At 38.0% G+C, this 18,670-nt stretch overlaps 2 protein-coding genes across 3 annotated transcripts in view; one reads left to right on the forward strand and one right to left on the reverse strand.

Moving 5' to 3' along the window:
• RAB30 (RAB30, member RAS oncogene family) overlaps positions 1-4,132 on the forward strand; it is a 77,144-nt gene extending 73,012 nt beyond the window's left edge. For both annotated transcript variants that reach the window (XM_029207592.1, XM_029207594.1), the window contains one exon: positions 2,978-4,132. In XM_029207592.1, the coding sequence (XP_029063425.1) occupies positions 2,978-3,228 (251 nt within the window). In that variant the 3' untranslated portion in view covers positions 3,229-4,132. The remainder of the gene's footprint in view (positions 1-2,977) is intronic.
• DDIAS (DNA damage induced apoptosis suppressor) overlaps positions 1-18,670 on the reverse strand; it is a 45,175-nt gene that overhangs the window by 1,930 nt on the left and 24,575 nt on the right. The window contains exon 6 of the transcript XR_003791399.1: positions 16,029-16,153. The gene's annotated coding sequence lies outside the window, so the exon portion shown is untranslated. The remainder of the gene's footprint in view (positions 1-16,028; positions 16,154-18,670) is intronic.

The following is an 18,670-nucleotide window of genomic DNA, read 5'->3' on the forward strand; positions in this document are numbered from 1 at the left end:
TGTGGGATCTTAGTTCCCCAACCAGGGATTGAACCTGCTTCCCCTGCATTGGAAGGCAGATTCTTAACCACCGGACCACCAGGAAAGTCCCAGCACTGGCCTTTTTTTTTTTTTTTAACATCTTTATTGGAGTACAATTGGTTTACAATGGTGTGTTAGTTTCTGCTTTATAACAAAGTGAATCAGCTATACATATACATATATCCCCATATCTCCTCGCTCTTGTGTCTCCCTCCCACCCTCCCTATCCCACCCCTCTAGGTGGTCACAAAGAGGCGTGATCTCCCTGTGCTATGCGGCTCCAGCACTGGCTTTAAAAATTTTTTTTATTATGGAAAATTTTAAATATAAGCAAAATAGAGAAAACAGTATAATGAACACCCATATACCCATTTCTCAGATTTGACAATTAACAACTCATAGCCCATCTTATTTTATCTTTTCCCCATCTCTTCTATCTGCCTTCCCCTTCAGATTATTTTGAAGCAAATCCCAGATGTCATATTAATTCAATTTATATTATTTCAGTGTGTATCTCTATAAAAGATATAAAATTTTTTAAAAAAGAGAACCTAACCACAATGCCATTTTCACACCTAAAAAATATTAATGAGTCCTTGATTGACTCATCCATCAGAAATTTATTCAAATCAAGATCCAAATAAGGTCTGTATGTTGTAATTAATTTTTATGTCTTTTGATTCTCCTTTTAGCTATAGCTTATCCCTCCATTTTTGCTCCCTGGGAATTTATTTGTTAAAGCATTTGTTTGTCCTGTGGAGTTTTCAAGTCTGAATTTTGTTATTTCACCCTGGTGGTGTCATTTGATATGTTCCTCTATCACCTAAATTTGTGGCAGATTTGTAGGTAAATCTAGAGCCTGGTCAGATTTAGGTTTTGTTTTTCGTTTTAGCAGATATACTTTATAGTTGGTATTCCAAGGTACTGTTCTCATAGGACAGTCAAGAAAAATGCTTGATTCTTTCTTTTCCATTTATTACTTTCCAAAGTAATGAGTTGGTTCCCTAGTCTTCCAAAGGCAACTGTTGAAGTTTGTTTATATTTTGAATATTGCTATAGATTTAAATATATCTGATGTATTCTAGCCCCTTGCAATTATTATTATTGATGCTTCAGTTGTTCCAACTTTGACAGTGGGAGCTTCTTCAAGTGGGCTCCTGAGTCCTTTTGCCATGACCCAGGAATCTTTGATAATTTTCTTTATATCTGGGATGACAAGTGTTCGAGGCACATCCAGTGCATTTCCTGCCCCAGACCTGGAATTAGGCATTTCTTCAGGAAGCACTGTTTCTTTTCAATGGGAAGTTGTGTTTAGAGGCTACAACCAAGGTGATAGTAATCATCTTTACTAGGTGATGGCTTTTAGGCTTTTCAGTGGACAGAGCTGGTGTGTGTGTGCATATGTGGTGAATTCTGTGGCATCCACAGGGGGTTGTCTCATTAGGCTCTGTGAAACGTTTTGACTGACAAGACTACCATAGACCACATGGTATCACAGTCACTTAGAAGGATACAGGACAGGAAACACAGCTTAGTAGTAAGCCAGCATCAAGCATTCCTCTTCAGTGGAAGCAGCCTTCATAGCAGTCCACAGAGCTGTCCAGGACCTCCCGGGACAGTTCAGATGTGAAGGGAAAAGGCTCACTTCAGGCAAGTGCAGGATCTGCCCTGGCTAGAAGCCTCAATGCCCCATAGGAGCCCATCTCTCTTGTAACAACCCGACAGGCCTAACTTTCAGGGTCTCTTCAGATGAAGAATCATCACACTCAGGGAAGCCTAAAGTTAAGGCTTTCCATTAGGTATTTATAATTCATACATAGAATTCCCAGGCCAGATGGAATTTATCAATCAAGGGTCACTTTTACCATGAGCAATGTTGGGAAGTAACACAGTTGGCATATCACCTTTGTCAGATTTCCAAAACAGAAGTTGAAAATTTTTTAAAGATAAAGTAACACCATGAATTATTCACACTGATACTTCCATTTGTAATTCAGGACTACAGAAATTTTACTTAACCTCATTAATCTTATATCCGTATTTCCTTTCTCCCATGCTAAAAATCCCTGTCCTAATGCCACTGGCATAATTACTCATTTGCTTTATCCCTTAAAACATGTATAGTAGCCCCAGATAAATGATGCCAACACTACCACCGACAAGACAATTACTGGACAGTTCAAGATTTTTTCCTTCAATTCTTTTTGTCCTTAGGGTATGTGCCACTGGGGATACATGGTTAAATTACTGGTTAAATTATCTTCAACTCACCTGAAATAGTTCCTCTTTGTGTGGTTATGCCACTTCATGATAAACAGGTTCATTTGTTTAATTTTGCTTTCAACTTTAGGAATTGCTTTTTAAATTTAATTTCATATTAATTGTGTAATCGTGTAAAACATTGATAAGATTCTGAAGTCAAATCTATAAAATGAAGTATATTTAGAAAGGGCTGGTTTTCATCCCTCAAGCTTGTTCCTTTCATAGGTAACCATTATCTTTAAAATTAAAATTTTGTTTTAGTCTCCCATTAAAAAAATAAGAATAAAGTGTATTTTTTCATCCATTTTTCTTAGAGAATTGTATATTATATACACTTCTTTCAACTTTGCTTTATTTGCTTAACAATATATCCTAATGTCTCATTCCATGGCAGCCTACAGAGATATTCCTCATTGCTTTTTATGGTGCTAAGTAGCTCCAAATAACTATGGATGTGACATAGTTTATTCAGCCAGTGCCCAACTGATGGGCTTTTGGGTTGTTTCCAGTTCTTTGCCATTACAAATGGCACTGGTATTTTAAAATAAACAATCCAGGAATCACAGTCACATTTGTTTTGCTTTACTTGCCCATCTCTCTGGTTTGACTTCAGATACGGAGTTGAATTTTGATGTTTCCAAACTTGCAAAAAAGTCAAATGACGATTCCTTCTTTGATTTTACCACTATTTTAGGCAACAAGATTGATCTGGCTGAAAGGAGAGAGGTCTCCCAGCAGAGAGCTGAAGAATTCTCAGAAGCTCAGGACATGTATTATCTGGAGACCTCAGCCAAGGAATCCGACAACGTGGAGAAACTCTTCCTTGACTTGGCGTGCCGCCTCATCAGTGAAGCCAGGCAGAACACACTTGTGAACAATGTATCCTCACCCTTACCTGGAGAAGGGAAAAGTATCAGCTATTTGACTTGTTGTAATTTCAACTAAAGGCTGAGGCAAGGAGAAGCAAGAGGAATCAGCAGTTGCCCTGATGGGCCACCAATTGCTGGGGAGATCTGGCGATGACTATGGGTCCCGCTCTAGGACCTTCTGACTCCTGTGGGCTCCTGAGCTTACAAAGCATGGCAGGCCAAGGGCCTCGTCCACAGGCCAGCATTAGCAGAACATATAATGGTTTCACCCTTTTGCAGTCTGGAGTCGGATCAAGGAGAAAATTGCACTAGGCGCTCCATGATCTGCAGAGCATGTTGCTTTTGTTTTTTTTTAAAAAGCAAGTAAAACGCATTCCTGAACACAGTCCAGGGGGAGACGTACTGTAGGGATCCCTCCTGCACGTCAGTGGGTGCATGTGGAGGCTGCTCTTTAGGGCTTCTGGGGGCCCTGGTTTTCTTGTCTACCAGGTAAACCAAAACTGGGAACGCCAAGTCCTGTCTCTGGTGCGTGTTGATAGTTCCATGGAGATTTTGAAAAGTGTTATTTCTCTTTTCCATGGGCACTTTCAAGAACTTTGGGATGTAAAAATGAAATGAAACCTTTACCCGTGACAACAGTAGCAATCATTGTTTCATTAATGTATACAAGCTCCATGACTCCTTTTGGTGCTAATGATTCCACTCTTTCACAGACCAAACATTTTAGTACATTGATGTCCTTAAATACATTTCATAGAAATAAAAACAAAACAAAACAAAAGAAAAAAGGGAAGTCCGTTAATCAGCTGTCTTTCTCAAAGTCTCATTATCACCTTTTCTAGGGTAGATTTGTTGGGAAAGAGAATACTTTTCCTTTCCTATTCCCCTCTAAATCTCTACCACTTTCTTCTTCAATTCTCCCATCTTTCCTGCCCTTTAAGTAAATGAAAAAGTTTGAAAAATGGAAAAAAAAAAGAGAATGGTAGATACCCTAATATAAAAGATTAGCTCTAAAACATTATGAGTAGTGTGAGAAAACAGACCCGATCTGACCAAAATACTGTGGATTAATGGACTGCCGTGCAGAGTTCCAAGCAGAGCACAGTCCTTGATAGCAGGTCACATCTTTTACTTCCTGGTACTATCCATCTTGGACAGACCAAGGCTTAGGAGTTTGTAGACGTTTTTAGTACGGTAAGTGAGAATAGCAACAGATGAAAAGTCTCACAATTTTTGTATCTGCAATGATAACCTTAGAAAACTTCTGCTTCTAGAAGCAGATTGAGTAGTCATTTGTCATCTCCTTGTAGTAATATTACTCTCTGACTCATGACCATTCCTTCTTTCCTGTTTCTTTTTCTTTTCTTCTCTTTCTTTCCTGGTCTTCCCTTTTTACCTCCTCTCCTCCTTATCCCCCTCCTTCCCTCCCTTCCTTATATACATGTGTTACTGCAAATCTCCAATTCAAATGGAGGTATATATGCCTTTACTTAGCCAATTTAAAAACAGAACTCAAAATGGAAGCCATGCTGCTGAATATGTGTTACTGTTTCTTCAGTACCATACTTTGATACCTTCCAATTTGTTCACTGATATAAATGCAAATTGGGAAAATAATTAAACGTATTTGCTGTTGATGCTGTCAGATGTTTCTGTAGCTTGCTGCTTAGTATAACTGAGGGATGAGTAATGGGATAAGGATATGATACGTAATTCCACTGTTGCTGTAGATGGTGGCAGTCTTGGTCCTGATATATTGATGTGTGAAAGCTACTGAGTTTTAAAGCAATGAGTCATGTGGAGACGCAATATTGGTGAAGCCTTTCTAGCATTTCTTTAGTAGGTTTCAGAGCGACCTATCTGCACATGGGGACTGTACATATTGTTTAAGGGACTGATACTTATGGTTGGCCTCACCATGCTTGTCCTGATCCTATGGGTAAGAGAAAGAGATCCCAGAAGTTTGAAATGCTTTTATTTTAGAACCTATCTCTATAGGAAAGAAAAATCATTTTAATAAACACCAAACAAAATAATTTATCATGGTTGCCTTTCCCTCCCCATTTTCCCCACCAAGCCAGCAAGTAAACGTGTTCAGAAAAGTTCATCAAAGTGGGCAGAAGAACTCTTTTTAAATGTTGAGGAAATGTCCCTAAGTTTAGGTTTACTATCTGTCATTTAGGGCAAAAATCCAAAGTCCCCAGCATATCATGACTCAACTTTGTCTCACAGCAGCAAGTGTGTTGAAAATAAAGTTGCTTTATGAACTCAGAGAATAGAACATTGTTAGACTGGACAAATTTAGTTGTAAAATAGGTTGTAGGGCCACTCTTGCATTCTGAGATTCTTTCCTAGGGCTCAGTCTCCTTTATCTACTCTTGGCCAAACTCAGAAGGGTATTAGAAAGCTCTGCTCTTGGCCCCTTTCTTCCCTGTTACCCTTCCCAGCCTTTCTGTACTTACAGTCACCCATCTATGGCACATCAGCAGGGACACATGAGAATGTAGGGCTTTGTTTCTTTTTTTCTCTTAGTTGTATGAATTCTAGATTAGGCCTTATGGACACTTGTTCACTGATGTATCTCAAGTTTGAGAACAAGCCCTGACAATGTTGTAGGTGCTCAATAAATATTAGTTGAATAAACGACTTAGTGCCAAGAGGAGCTTTTTCAGTTAAACAGAAATTTATCAAATAGAACTTGAGAAAGGACACTAATTAAATGTGGCCATCTTAACACAGGCCAGGACCTAAACTTACTGGTTTGCCTACTAGTCCTTATTGTCTTGGCAGTATTTGCTAAGATGAACCTTCTTAGATAAAAATGAATTCTCATTTAATGGTGGATGAAAAAGAGGGCTGCTTTCTCATAATTCAGTATGGCTTGATCTGACTCATAAGACTACCAGAGTCCATGTCTGCCTCCATTTTGGTGTGATCTTTTTCTTTTTTTTAATAATGTTACTAAATATATGGCGAACTTTTCTTCAATTTACAACACATTGTATTCATGTTATATAGTCAGATTTGGGGAATCTGTGAAATCATGTAGTTTGCTTATATTAATGATATTATGGCTTTGTCTAGACTGTATCCTCAAAGGATTTTATGCTTTGTCCTTTACCTATGCAAGGCTTTTTAGTCCTTTATGTGCTTGTGTTAGATCTATTGAATTATATTAACATTTAAATTTGATTATATGGGGCCAGTTATCCTTTCTGTGGATTACTTAGAGTAGGCCATTAGTTTTTCCTGGCCATTTTTTCCTTCTGTTTTTTTTTTAGTCATTTCATGTTAGCACCTCTACCTGAGTAAAGAGGAAAGAAAATAACTAAAAATGAAAGTGAAATGGATTGATTTGACAATGTGTCAATTTCTGAGTTAGAGTTTGGTAAGAAAGGTAAAAACCACTGGCCAAAATAAGACACTTGGATTAGGGCTATTTCCTGTAAACAATTTAGACTTGCTGGAGAGGGGAGGCAGAATTTAACCAAAGGCTGGATTCTTCTTTCTTCTTCTGTTTATGAATTTATGTCTTTGGAGGACACTGGTGATGTCCAGTGTTAGATCATGATTTGCCTCATTTGCCCTTTAAGCTATCCCATAATTCTTCCAGATCCAGCATCAAGTTTCAGTTAATGAATCTTTCTGAAAAAATACCAGTTGCAAGTGATTTTGAATTGGTCCTCTGACTAAAATGGAAGCTTCTTTTTTTTATAATAAACTAAGCTACGTGAATGAGATCATATTATAATAAGGAAAAAACTATTTAATTTTTTGCCCCATGTATCAAACCAATAGCTTTAAAGATAGACATTTTCTATTTCTTAATCCTGCAGAACTCTGTATTTCATAATCATAAGTACTTTAGGGACTACTGCCCTACTAGCCTGTAGAAGAGCTCTTCTAGGGTTTACCCTTTTTTTCTAGAGTTTTTTTTTTAACTTCAACTGGTTACTTATTCTCCTTAACCATGGCCCTGACAGATGTGTTTCAGTGCAACTATAATCCTCTTGAGACTTAACTTGAAAATGAAAAGCAGTGAAAAAACATGTGTTATCTCATCCTTCTGACAAAATGTACTCCATGTAAGCAGTGTGTGGCTGAACACTAATTTGGGGATAAGAGAGGGATGTGTTTTTTTGTTTTTTGTTTTTCTTCTTTTTGGATTTCATATCTGTGACATGAGCCTACTTGTGTTTGGAGGGAAAACTGGCTTCCCTTACATTCTCACACTGGGGAGAAAGCATACTGAATTAAGAAATTATCATCCCTTCCAACAGCTCATTAATAATGTTAGAGCAAGGGAGATGATACTTCATCTCCTTTCCTAAACCCATGGGAACACTGCAATCATTTTGGGGAGCCATAGTTTAAAAACAAATTGAGGCATAACAAAGATGGTGAAGGAGTTTAAAATTTAAGACATCTGAAGAATATTTGAAGGATTTAGGGAAATATAGCTTGGGAAAGAGAGAGGAACACAGTACATTAGAGCAAGACTCTGTTGTTCAAAGGGGTGGAACGAGGCCCACTGAATAGAGGTCATAGGGCCACAGATTTGAACTTCACGTAAGGGAGAACTTTCTCAAAAAGTTGGTTCACCATGGAAGGGGCTGCCTCTGTCAAGCAAAGGCTAGATAAGAACTTGGCAAAGATGATGTGGAGAAGATCCCAGCATTTGTTGGGGTGGCCCAGATGACCTATTAAAATTCTATGTTGTAGTACTTCGCTTCTCGTAACACGTTCAGTTAAATATCTGTTGACCCACAGCTTTTTTTTTTTTTTTTTTTTTTAAGGCTTTGCGCTTCTGCCCAAAGTGCATCCTACTCTCCAGGAAGGAGGGTGGTTACATGTCATTAGGTTGAGACTGGCTTGCTGTTATGCCCTAGGCTGGGATTGCTTTCCAAGTCCATTCATTGATGTCCTGTTGAAATCACAAACTGATTCTTGAGTTAAAGATTAAAAAGGTATTGTTTTAGTAGAAGTTGAAATCTACATGAAATCACGGAAATTATGTATTTGTCACTTGCCAAACATAGGCCAAGCTCAGTGTTAGTGAGTAGTTGGTATTTCTTCAGGATTTCAGGATAGGCCTCTTTAGCAGAGCGGAATCTTCAGTTAAAATCCCGTAAATTACCAACGTAAAGTTTTGCAGCTCCTGTCACAGATGGGCTGATGGTCACTGGCAAAAAGCAGACCCCCAAATCTATTTTGGAAAAGTCTCAAATGACATTTGGTTAGTCGGTTTGATTCTCTTGAAAAAGCATGATCTGAAAATAATTTTAAAAGAATGGAGGCCAAATTGCTCTATGTAGAAAGTAACAAAATATAGGTCTTTGATTTGAAAATCAGAGATAACTATAAGCAACATTTGCTAATAAAGCCCATTACCCAAGTGATTCCTCCAGCTGCAAGGTAACTTGCATCCTTAGAACTCTGGCTGGTAGATGGCTCTTCATTGGTCTTTCTAAAAAAGTCATTGGTCTTGCATCAGTATGGTGAGAAACACTTCAGTTTGGGTAAGAATTTCTTTGACTCCTTTGGATAAGAAGTCAGAGCACAAAAGCTACCCTCTTCTTTAACTGACTTTGTGACATGCAAGAGTCAAAATTTTACTTTCCCACTGAGTTAAAGCAGAATTTTCAGAGGTATTGTGTTCTAGTTCCCTTGGCGGGTTGTGACTTTGACACTTCAGGGAGTGATGTAGGGAGGTATTTAGAAGGGGGGAACACTAGGCTAGGTGTGAGGGGTCCTAATATTCCCATGAATCAGCTATAACATTATGCAAAGCACAATCTCTTGCAGTTTCCTCCTCCACAAGACAGACTAATAGTAATAATACCTGTCAGAATTATTGTAAAAATTAGATAAATTGAAAATGCTTGGTAAACAGTAAACACTCAAATATTAGTTTTCTCCTTGATTAAGAGCAGACTTTGGATGGTCTGATACAACTATAGATCCTTAGAACAAAACAAGGAATCCTCCTGACTTAAAAAAAAAAACTCCATTTCTGAAAGGGCCTTAAAAGAAAATCACTCATTTGGTCCATTCTTCTGCCTTAGGGCATAACTGTTACCCAAGAGACTCCACTTCTTTACCTACTTCAAGAAAGGTTTTCTCTCTCTCTACCCAGTGGGCAATTCCAGGGTCGTAAACTCATTATCAGGAAACTTAACCTTATTACCGAGATACCTCACAGTGCAATTTGAACCTCTCTCTTCTTGATCCCATTCTCCATTAGAAGATAAATGTGTTGATCCTGTTTTTTTAAAGGGCCATGTTTGCCATTTATTATAGCCCTTCTGCCTCAATTTTTTTTAATTGACAGAAAAAGCTCATTAAGGTGATAATTATTATTCCCTTGGGGAATGTCAGGATAGGTATTTATAAATTCTTAGCTTCTTATTGATATCAGATTTAGATCACAATCTTACTGTTGATTAACTCTTCAGTTATCCATGTATTTTCTTCTTTAGTTAACATATAATTGATAACCAAGTATGCTTCTGAAGAATTATTCTGGTTATGTGGCTCTTGTTTTCTCCTCTTGGTAAAAATGGAGTCATGAATCCCAGTTTTGTCAACTGCTTTTAGGATGTAATTTCATACATGACATTATTTGATGGACGTAATTACCAACACCTAAATTTAGCAGGGTTTCTTTCCCTTTCTACATGTGCACTAAGTTCTGAAATAAAAATTGGAATACCAAATGCCTAATAAAGCAAAAATTCCTGCACAGAATATCAAAAGATACGAATCTGGTCTGCTAGGATAATTTGTCACTAGTTGGTTGAATTGGTACAGAGCTTTTGTTTAAGGTTACACAGTTATGCCTGGATTAAATAACAACAGCAAAACTTGATAAGCCCTCTGAAAAACAGCTGCTAAACATACTGCTTTCTGGAAAGTAATCATTAAGAATATATATTCTCTTGTCCTATACAGTTGCAGAATGTTAGTAGAACTTTCTTGTAGGCTCCCTGACAATGAATGTCAATTGATTTATTAAAAAAATTTTTTGTGTGTGAACCCTTTTATCCCTTTAAGGTATGTTGGGGCTTTCATGTTCCTGTTGTAGAAAATTTCAAATGACTGGAATGCTGACTCCTAATTTCTGCTCACTGAAGTGTCCTCTAGACATACCAGAAGGTTGGGGCTTCTTTGTTGATATGTAAGGGAGCTACTTAAATACACTTATATAAATGTAAGTGTGTGAGTAAAATTGCTATTTTCAGCAAAAAAAAAAACAAAAACCTTTGCTTAAAATTTCAGATAAAAAAAATTTCAGATAAAGGGTTGAGATTTTTTTTAGATCATCTAAAGGGAAAAAGTGTGCCCATATATATTGTTGCATACATTTTAATGCATGACTTTTAGTATAGGGATGAAATAAAATACAAAATATATAATTCTGGAGGTCTTCTCAGCAGCTAGTTAAAATATTTAGAGAAGCTGTTTTATGAAGACTTAGAGAATCCCTGATTTCCCTTTTCCTATCTCTTTCGATCAAAATGTAAACATAGCTTTCACAAACATGTTCATCATGGAATCATATGAACTCAACTCTTAATTGGTTGTTGGTTTCAAGCATAGGCTCTCAGTAATATCTGAATACATCTGAATATAAAATCTATTTCAACACAAGCAAAATACTTGATTTTAAATGTTAATATGCAGATATTAACAGGATGCTGTGTCATGTCTTATGTGTTCGTGTATTTTTTTAATAAAATGCCTGTTAGAAATATAAGCTGATGATGACCTGAGTGCAATTAGCTGAAAACGTTGTATAGAAAGGTGATTGTGTGAAAACTTCACTCAACATTAAAAAGGGGGATGAGGGAGCAGGAATCTGAGCAAAATATTTTAAAATGAAGTTGCATTTCTCTTTTTAAAATTAAGATATAATTCATATACCATTCAATTCACCCCTTTAAAGTGTACAATTCAGTGTTTTTTTTAGTATTTTTACAAAGTTGTGCAACCATCACCATTATCTAACTCCAGAACATTTTCATCATCTCCCAATGAAATTCTGTACCCATTGGCAATCACTCTCCTGCTTCCCCACCATCATCTAGCAACCACTAATCTATTTTCTCATTATAGATTTGCCTATCCTGGACATTTCATATAAAAAGAATCATATAATATGTGCTCTTTTGTGTCTGGCTTCTTTCACTTTGCATAATGTTTTCAAGTTTCATGTTATACCATGTTTCATGTTATAGCATGAATCAATACATTCTTTTTATGGCTAAATAATATTGGCTAAATAATATTCCATTGTATGTATATATGTACCAGATGTTACCTGTCCATTCATCAGTTGATGGACATTTGGGTTATTTTCACTTTTTGGCTATTATAAATAATGCTGCTATAAATATCTGTGTACAAGTTTTCTATGTGGGCATATATTTTCACATCTTTTAATTAGTCTAGCAAATCAAAGTCACTTGGGTTCATTTAAGCAGGGCCTCTTAAAATCCTACTTAGAGAATGCAACTTATAATCTTAGATCAACTGGTCAATTAGGAGATTCTTGAATAATGGCTAACACCCTAATATGGCTATAAGAATTTTGCTATGAGCCTATCATTTAGATAGTCAATTTCATGAAGACTGCTTCAGTCTTGTAGAAATTGAATTGTTATCACATAGAGAATTTCCAAGTCCTCCACATTTTTTGAAAGGGCGGCTACAAATCATGCTGGAGAGCAGCACTCAATCTTCTAGGATTCAATGAAGGAGCACTTTTTTTTTTTTTTTTTTTTTTTGGTACGCGGGCCTCTCACTGCCGTGGCCTCTCCCGTTGCGGAGCACAGGCTCTGGACGCGCAAGCTCAGCGGCCATGGCTCACGGGCCCAGCCGCTCCGTGGCATGTGGGATCTTCCTGGACCGGGGCACGAACCCGTGTCCCCTGCATCGGCAGGTGGACTCTCAACCACTGCGCCACCAGGGAAGCCCTAGGAGCACTTTTAATATACAATTTCCTTTACATATATCGACTGTCTTTTAAAGTTTGGGTTTTCCTTCTTGAAAAAACATTGTCAAATTGCCAAACCACTTGACTGTCCATTGTAGCTTCGGTTGTTATTAAGAAATAATTCATACTGAGAGTAAAAGTAAAAAGAATGTATTTTGTGTGCAAAGGATGAATGTATTAACAACTTTGTAACAGAATTTTTTAAAAAGGTGAATAGAAATTGCTTTCCCATGTACTTGTAAATAAATAAACATTTCCTGTTGCCCACATTTGGACAATCATATGCCATCAAACTATGTAAAAAGCATACAAGCTTTAAGTACACTAGTGTCCTTCAGCATGAAATGTGCTCTGGATTTGGGGATCTGGAGGCTTGAGTTTGAATGTCGATTCTCTAACTGGCTAACCTTAGACAAATTGTTTAACATTTTGCACCATGGATTTCTTCCCTATAAAATATGGGGCTACATTGAGTAAGGCCTCCTCCAATTATAACAGTAAATAAGATTCCTCTGCTATATTCAGGATGTGAAAATTATATGCTAATTATTTCTAATGGTGAGAAAAATGTTTTATCCTATCATATTGGAAGGAGTATTACACTGAGAAGCATGAGTCAAATTCTAGTCCCAGCTGATACTGAGAAGCTGTGTGACTTCGGGGTAATCATTTAATTTCAAGCCTTAATTTTCCCAACTGTAAAATATGGGCACTAGATTAGATATCTTTAAGATACCTTCCAGCTAAAACACATTATATGGTTCTATTTTTTTTAGAGATATCATTTAAAATATTATCCTTCATAATTAGGAATGAGACTACTTATGCATTACTAATAAGGCACTCATTCACCCATTCATTCATTCACCATTTATTGACCATATACTATAGGGTAGGTGCAGGAATCTGCTTTTAGATGTCTCTCACCTCCACTGCAGGAGTCACGGATTTGCACCTTTTCTTGAAACTCATCCCCACTTCACCTCTTGCCTCTCACTCTGCCTTGCGATATGCATTTGAGAGACAAATGTCCTGGATTAAGACTGAGTACAGTGGGTCATGGAGCATGGTAGAGTTAACAGGATAAAAAGGAATCGCACTATGACTTTGGGCTCCCTGGCATGGTGTTCTTCAGTTAACTGAGCATAGGCAATCTGTAACCTTATTTGACATTAACATTTTAACATTCATAAATATTGGGCTTTGCAAAATCACTTACTATAATTTTGTTTTTGTCCAATGATAGCTTCTCAGCAGTTGGTATGAGACTCAATTTTGCTCTTTTAACACGTTTATTAAAAAGATGTATTTGCAGGAATTTCTCTTCTGAATTTATATATCCTGTGCTTTTAAGTGTTCTGTTATTAATATTAATTTGAACCATGTGAAATTGTGTTTTTTAGGTCAAAATCAGTCAGATATTGGCAATTTCATATGATTCTAATATGACCTAGTTAGTCGTAAGCAGCAAAGACTGGGAGGCAAATACCACCAGTTGGAGGAGAAACTTTGACTCTTTTAAGTGTTTTCATTCTGTTGTTGTGGGGGGTTTTTTGCCATTAAGGGAATTTTGACAAGTTTATTTCAACTTGTGCATTGGTTTTTTCCATTAGTTAAATGGAACAAATTGCAAACTTGAATAGAATTTTTAAATGCTTATTCACATACAAATCAGTACAGATCACTGGAAGAAAATTATAAATGTGGTTTATTCCCCAAATATCTAAATGTTTAGGTCACTGTGTTTCTCATTTGGGCAATGTAATGATTCAGATACATAATTCTTTGGCAAATTGGAAATCAGTGTTTCGAAAAAACTTGAGGATCACTGTCATTAATTTACTCAATTATTTCACATCTTCTGACTGGCAGAATATACCGGCTATATGCTATCTATATACTCCCAAACACATCTGCAGCTGAGAGATGAAACCTGGAGCTATTTTTAAACCACAATCATGTGGCTGTGCTTTTGGCCAGGTGCTCACCTCTGAAGATTTCAAGAATCAAAATATCTTATTTCCATTACTTGCAGGAAACCACATATTAGTAACATAAGACAGACTATCTAAATTTTAATACTTGGAATTTATTCAGGCTTCCCAGAGAATAGTTGTATTTTCACATCTAGATAAAAATAAGCTTGAGGAAACAGGCTAGTCTTTCTGACTTTGATCTTAAAGATGAAACCACAAGAACTAACAACTTGCATGTGGCCTAAAATTCTATAAAGTTTACTGTGAAATACTTTCAGCACTTTTGGAGTAGAAAGTGCACAGGTAGGGACTTCCCTGGTGGTCCAGTGGTTAAGACTCTGTGCTTCCACTGCAGGGGGCACGGGTTCGATCCCTGGTCAGGGAACTAAGACCCTGAATGCTGTGTGGCCAAAAAAAAAAAAAAGCGCACTGGTATAGAAGACAAAGATTAAGACCCTGCTTTGAACATGGAAAGCATTCTAGGCAAGTTATTTAACCTCTTCTTACCTCCGTTTCCTCATTATAAAATGAGGGTCTCAACACTGGTATTCATTTATTTATCAAGCACCTAGTGTGTCCCAAGTAGTGTTCTAGTCACAGAAACTATAGCAGTGAACAAAGTTTAAAAAAACAAAACAAACACAACTTAATTTCATGGAATTGATTTAGCATGGGAGGGGTAGAAAATATGAACCTGGGCAAGGAGAGAAGCAGTGATGGTAGAGTATTGATATGTCATATAAGGTGGTTAAGGGAGGCCCTCATTGATAATATGTCATTTAATAGTAGACCTGAAAGAAGTGACAGAGTGAATGGTGTATGCATTTTGGTGAAAAGTGTTCTAGGCAGAGGGAACAGAATGTACAAAGGCCTCAAGGCAAAGGGATGCCAACAAGGCTAAAACAAAATGAAAAAGTGAGGGGCAAAGGTTGGAGGGGAGTGGTGGCATGGATCATTGCACCTTGGAGTCCACTGCAAAGACTTTGGTTTTTAGACTTAGAGTGAGCTGGAGCCTTTGGAGGGTTTTGAGTAGATGAGTGACTTTACTTACATTTTAACAAGATCACCCTGATGCCCTGTTGAGGGTAGATTATAAACAGGCAAAGACAGTACCAGGGAGACTATTTAAGGAGACACTGCTATAATCCAGGTGAAAGAAAGTGACTTGGGACATGGGAGTAGGTGTGGAGATTGTGGGAAGTGCTCCTATTCTGGCTCTATTTTATTTACCTTTTTAAATTTTTAAAATTTTTTAAAATTGAGCTGGGGCTTCCCTGGTGGCACAGTGGTTAAGAATCCACCTGCCAATGCAGGGGACATGGGTTCGAGCCCTGGTCCGGGAAGATCCCACACGCCGCGGAGCAACTAAGCCAGTGCACCACAACTACTGAGCCTGTGCTCTAGAGCCTGCAAGCCACAACTACCGAGCCCACATGCCACAACTGCTGAAGCCTGTACGCCTAGAGCCCGTGCTCCGCAACAAGAGAAGCCACTGCAATGAGAAGCCCCGTGCACTCAACGAAGAGCATCCCCTGCTTACTGCAACGCCCGTGCGCAGCACTGAAGACCCAACACAGCCAAAAATAAAATAAATTAAAAAAAATAAATTTTTAAAAAAAATTAAAAATACTAAAAAATAGAGCTACTCATATTTTTAAAAAATTGAGCTATAATTGACATATAACATTGTATTAGTTTCAGGTGTGCAACATAATGATTTGACATATGTATATATTGCAAAATGATTGCCACGATAATGCTAGTTAACATCCATCACCACACACAGAAACAATTTTTTGTGTGTGATGAGAACTATTTAACTTTTTATTATAGAAAATGTCAAACATAGGTAAAACATAGTAGACTAGTATTGATATAATGAACCTCCATGTACACATCACTCACCTTCAACAATTACCAACTCATGATCAATCTTGTTTCTTCTATATTCCCATTTTCTCCATTCTGTAGTTTTGCAGCAAGGCCCACATATCATGTAATTTCATCTAAAAATACTTCAGAATGTATCACTAAAAGAATTTAAAAGACAACAATATTATAATCATATCTAAAAAGTTTTAAATAATTTTTAATGCCCTCAAACATGGATTCTGTATATATTTTAAAGATAGAGCCTACAGGTCTTGCTCATGGTTTATTTGTTTTATTTTTTTGGCTGCCCTGCACAGCAGTTTGTGGGATCTTAGTTCCCTGACCAGGGATTGAACCTGGGCCCTTGGCAGTGAAAACACTGAGTCCTAACTGCTGGACCACCAGGGAATTCCCATTGCTCATGGTTTAGATGTAGAGAAAGAGGAGCCAAGGATGACACTGAAGTTTTTGGCTTGAGCAACTGGTAGTGTTTTACTGACATTTATAAGGAAAACACTGTTGGAGGAGTAGTTATGGCTGGCAGGGTGAACCAGGAGTTTGGTTTAGGACCTGCACAGTTTGAGATGTCTATTCGATATCCAAATAGAGATATTGAGTTGGCAGCTACACGTATGTTTCTGAAATTTGGGAAGATCAGGCTGGAGGTAGAAATTTGGGAGCTGATACCACAATGATGGTACTGAAAGTCATAAAACTGTTTGATGTCACCAAAGAAGTGAATGTAAGTGGAAAAGAGGACTGAGGACTGAACTCTGGAGCACTCCCAACACTTAGTCAGGGATAAGAAAGAACCAGCAAGGGACAGAACACATGACCAGTGAAACAGGAAGAAAACAGAGTGGTATTCTGAAAGCCTAGTGAAGAAAGTATTTCAAGGAGGATGCGATCACCTGTGTCAAATGCTGCTAATATATTAAGAGAGGCAAGGAGTAAGAGATGACCATGGAGTTAGCAAGGGTGAAGGTCATGGATGATGCTGAAAGAGCTATTTTATCAGAGTGACGGGGATGAGAAAATGCCTTGCTTGGGTTCAGGAGAATCAGAAGAGAGATGAACAGTGGCTATAATATGTATCTTTTAAGGAGTTTTTGCTGATAAGGGGTGTTGAGAGGAATATGAAGTCAAAAAAGAGTTTTGGGGGCTTCCCTGGTGGCACAGTGGTTGAGAGTCCATCTGCCGATGCAGGGGACACGGGTTCGTGCCCCGGTCCAGGAAGATTCCACATGCCGCGAAGCGGCTGGGCCCGTGAGCCATGGCCACTGAGCCTGCGCGTCCGGAGCCTGTGCTCTGCAACGGGAGAGGCCACAACAGTGAGAGGCCCGCGTACCGCAAAAAAAAAAAAGTTTTGTTTTTAAAGCAGGATATATTAGCACTGATGGGAATGATCATGGAATGAGACAGTGAGAATGTTAAATAATATATATGGGTACCTAACACATAGAAGGCATACAAATGGTAGTTCTTTTCTCTTTGGGCCTTTTTAATAAAGAGTTAAACAACCTGGAGCCACAGACAGCTATTTTACTAATTAGTGGGCATCGAGAGCAGAATTATTTAGCTTTAGATAATTGTGCAAGGCAAAATGTGGGTGAAATACAGATATATGTGGCATATTTGGTTACATATAATAATAAACCCGAGAAAACAAGGCAGGGTTTCTTTTTCTCATGTGAAAGAAGTCTAGAGGTTGGAAGCCTGGAACGGGTAGTACTGTGGTTTCATGGTGTTATCAGTGACTTGGGCTCTCTCTCATTCTGGCCTCTATTTTCAAGATCACCTTCCTGTCCAAGATAGCTGCTAGAGGCCTAGCCATCACGTCCCAGTCTCCACAGCAGGAAGGAAGAAAGAGAAAGGAAGGAGGAAGAAGGGCTTGATCCCTTCATTCTAAGGAAACTTCTTGGAAGTTCCACGCAACGTTTCCATTTATATCTTTCTGGCCAGAACTTGACCTGCCAGGGAGGCGGGGAAATACAGTCTTTCAATAGGGCATATTTCTCTCCTGAATAAAATAGGGGTTTTATTACAAAGGAAGAAGCAGAGAATGGATATTAGGGTAGGCTATTAGCAATCTTTGCCTTAGTATTTGTGGGAAGAGCATGGACAAAAGACCTATGTTTGAACCCTAGCTCTACCATATACTGGTTGTGGCCTTGAACAAGTTATTTTATCTCTGTGCCTCAATTTTCTCTTCTTTAAAATTGAGCTAATACTAGTGCTCAGAATACTAGTGCTACTCTGAGGATTAAATGAAATAATACAAGTAAAGTGCCATTGTGTCTGGCATATAATAGGCACATAATAAATAACACTACATATATGAAATAAAAATTAGTCATCTAGCAGGCCATTGAGAGATGGTGTCTTAGTCTCTTCAGGCTGCTATACCAAAATTCCATAGATTGGATGGCTTATAAACATCAGAAATTTACTTCTCACAGTTCTGGAAGCTGGGAAGACCAAGATCAAGGTGCCTGCAGATTTGGTATCTGGTGAGGGTATGTTTCCTGGTTCATAGATGGCCATCTTTTCACTGTGTTCTCACATGGTACAAGGGGTGAGGGAGCTCTCTGTGACCTCTTTAATAAGGGCTTTTCCCTCATGACCTAATCACCTCCCAAAGACTCTACCTCCAAACATCATCACTTTGGGGATTA

This window comes from Monodon monoceros, unplaced genomic scaffold (genome assembly GCF_005190385.1).
Source record: "Monodon monoceros isolate NGI ecotype Baffin Bay Population unplaced genomic scaffold, NGI_Narwhal_1 Super_Scaffold_7, whole genome shotgun sequence".
Taxonomy (NCBI): domain Eukaryota; kingdom Metazoa; phylum Chordata; class Mammalia; order Artiodactyla; family Monodontidae; genus Monodon; species Monodon monoceros.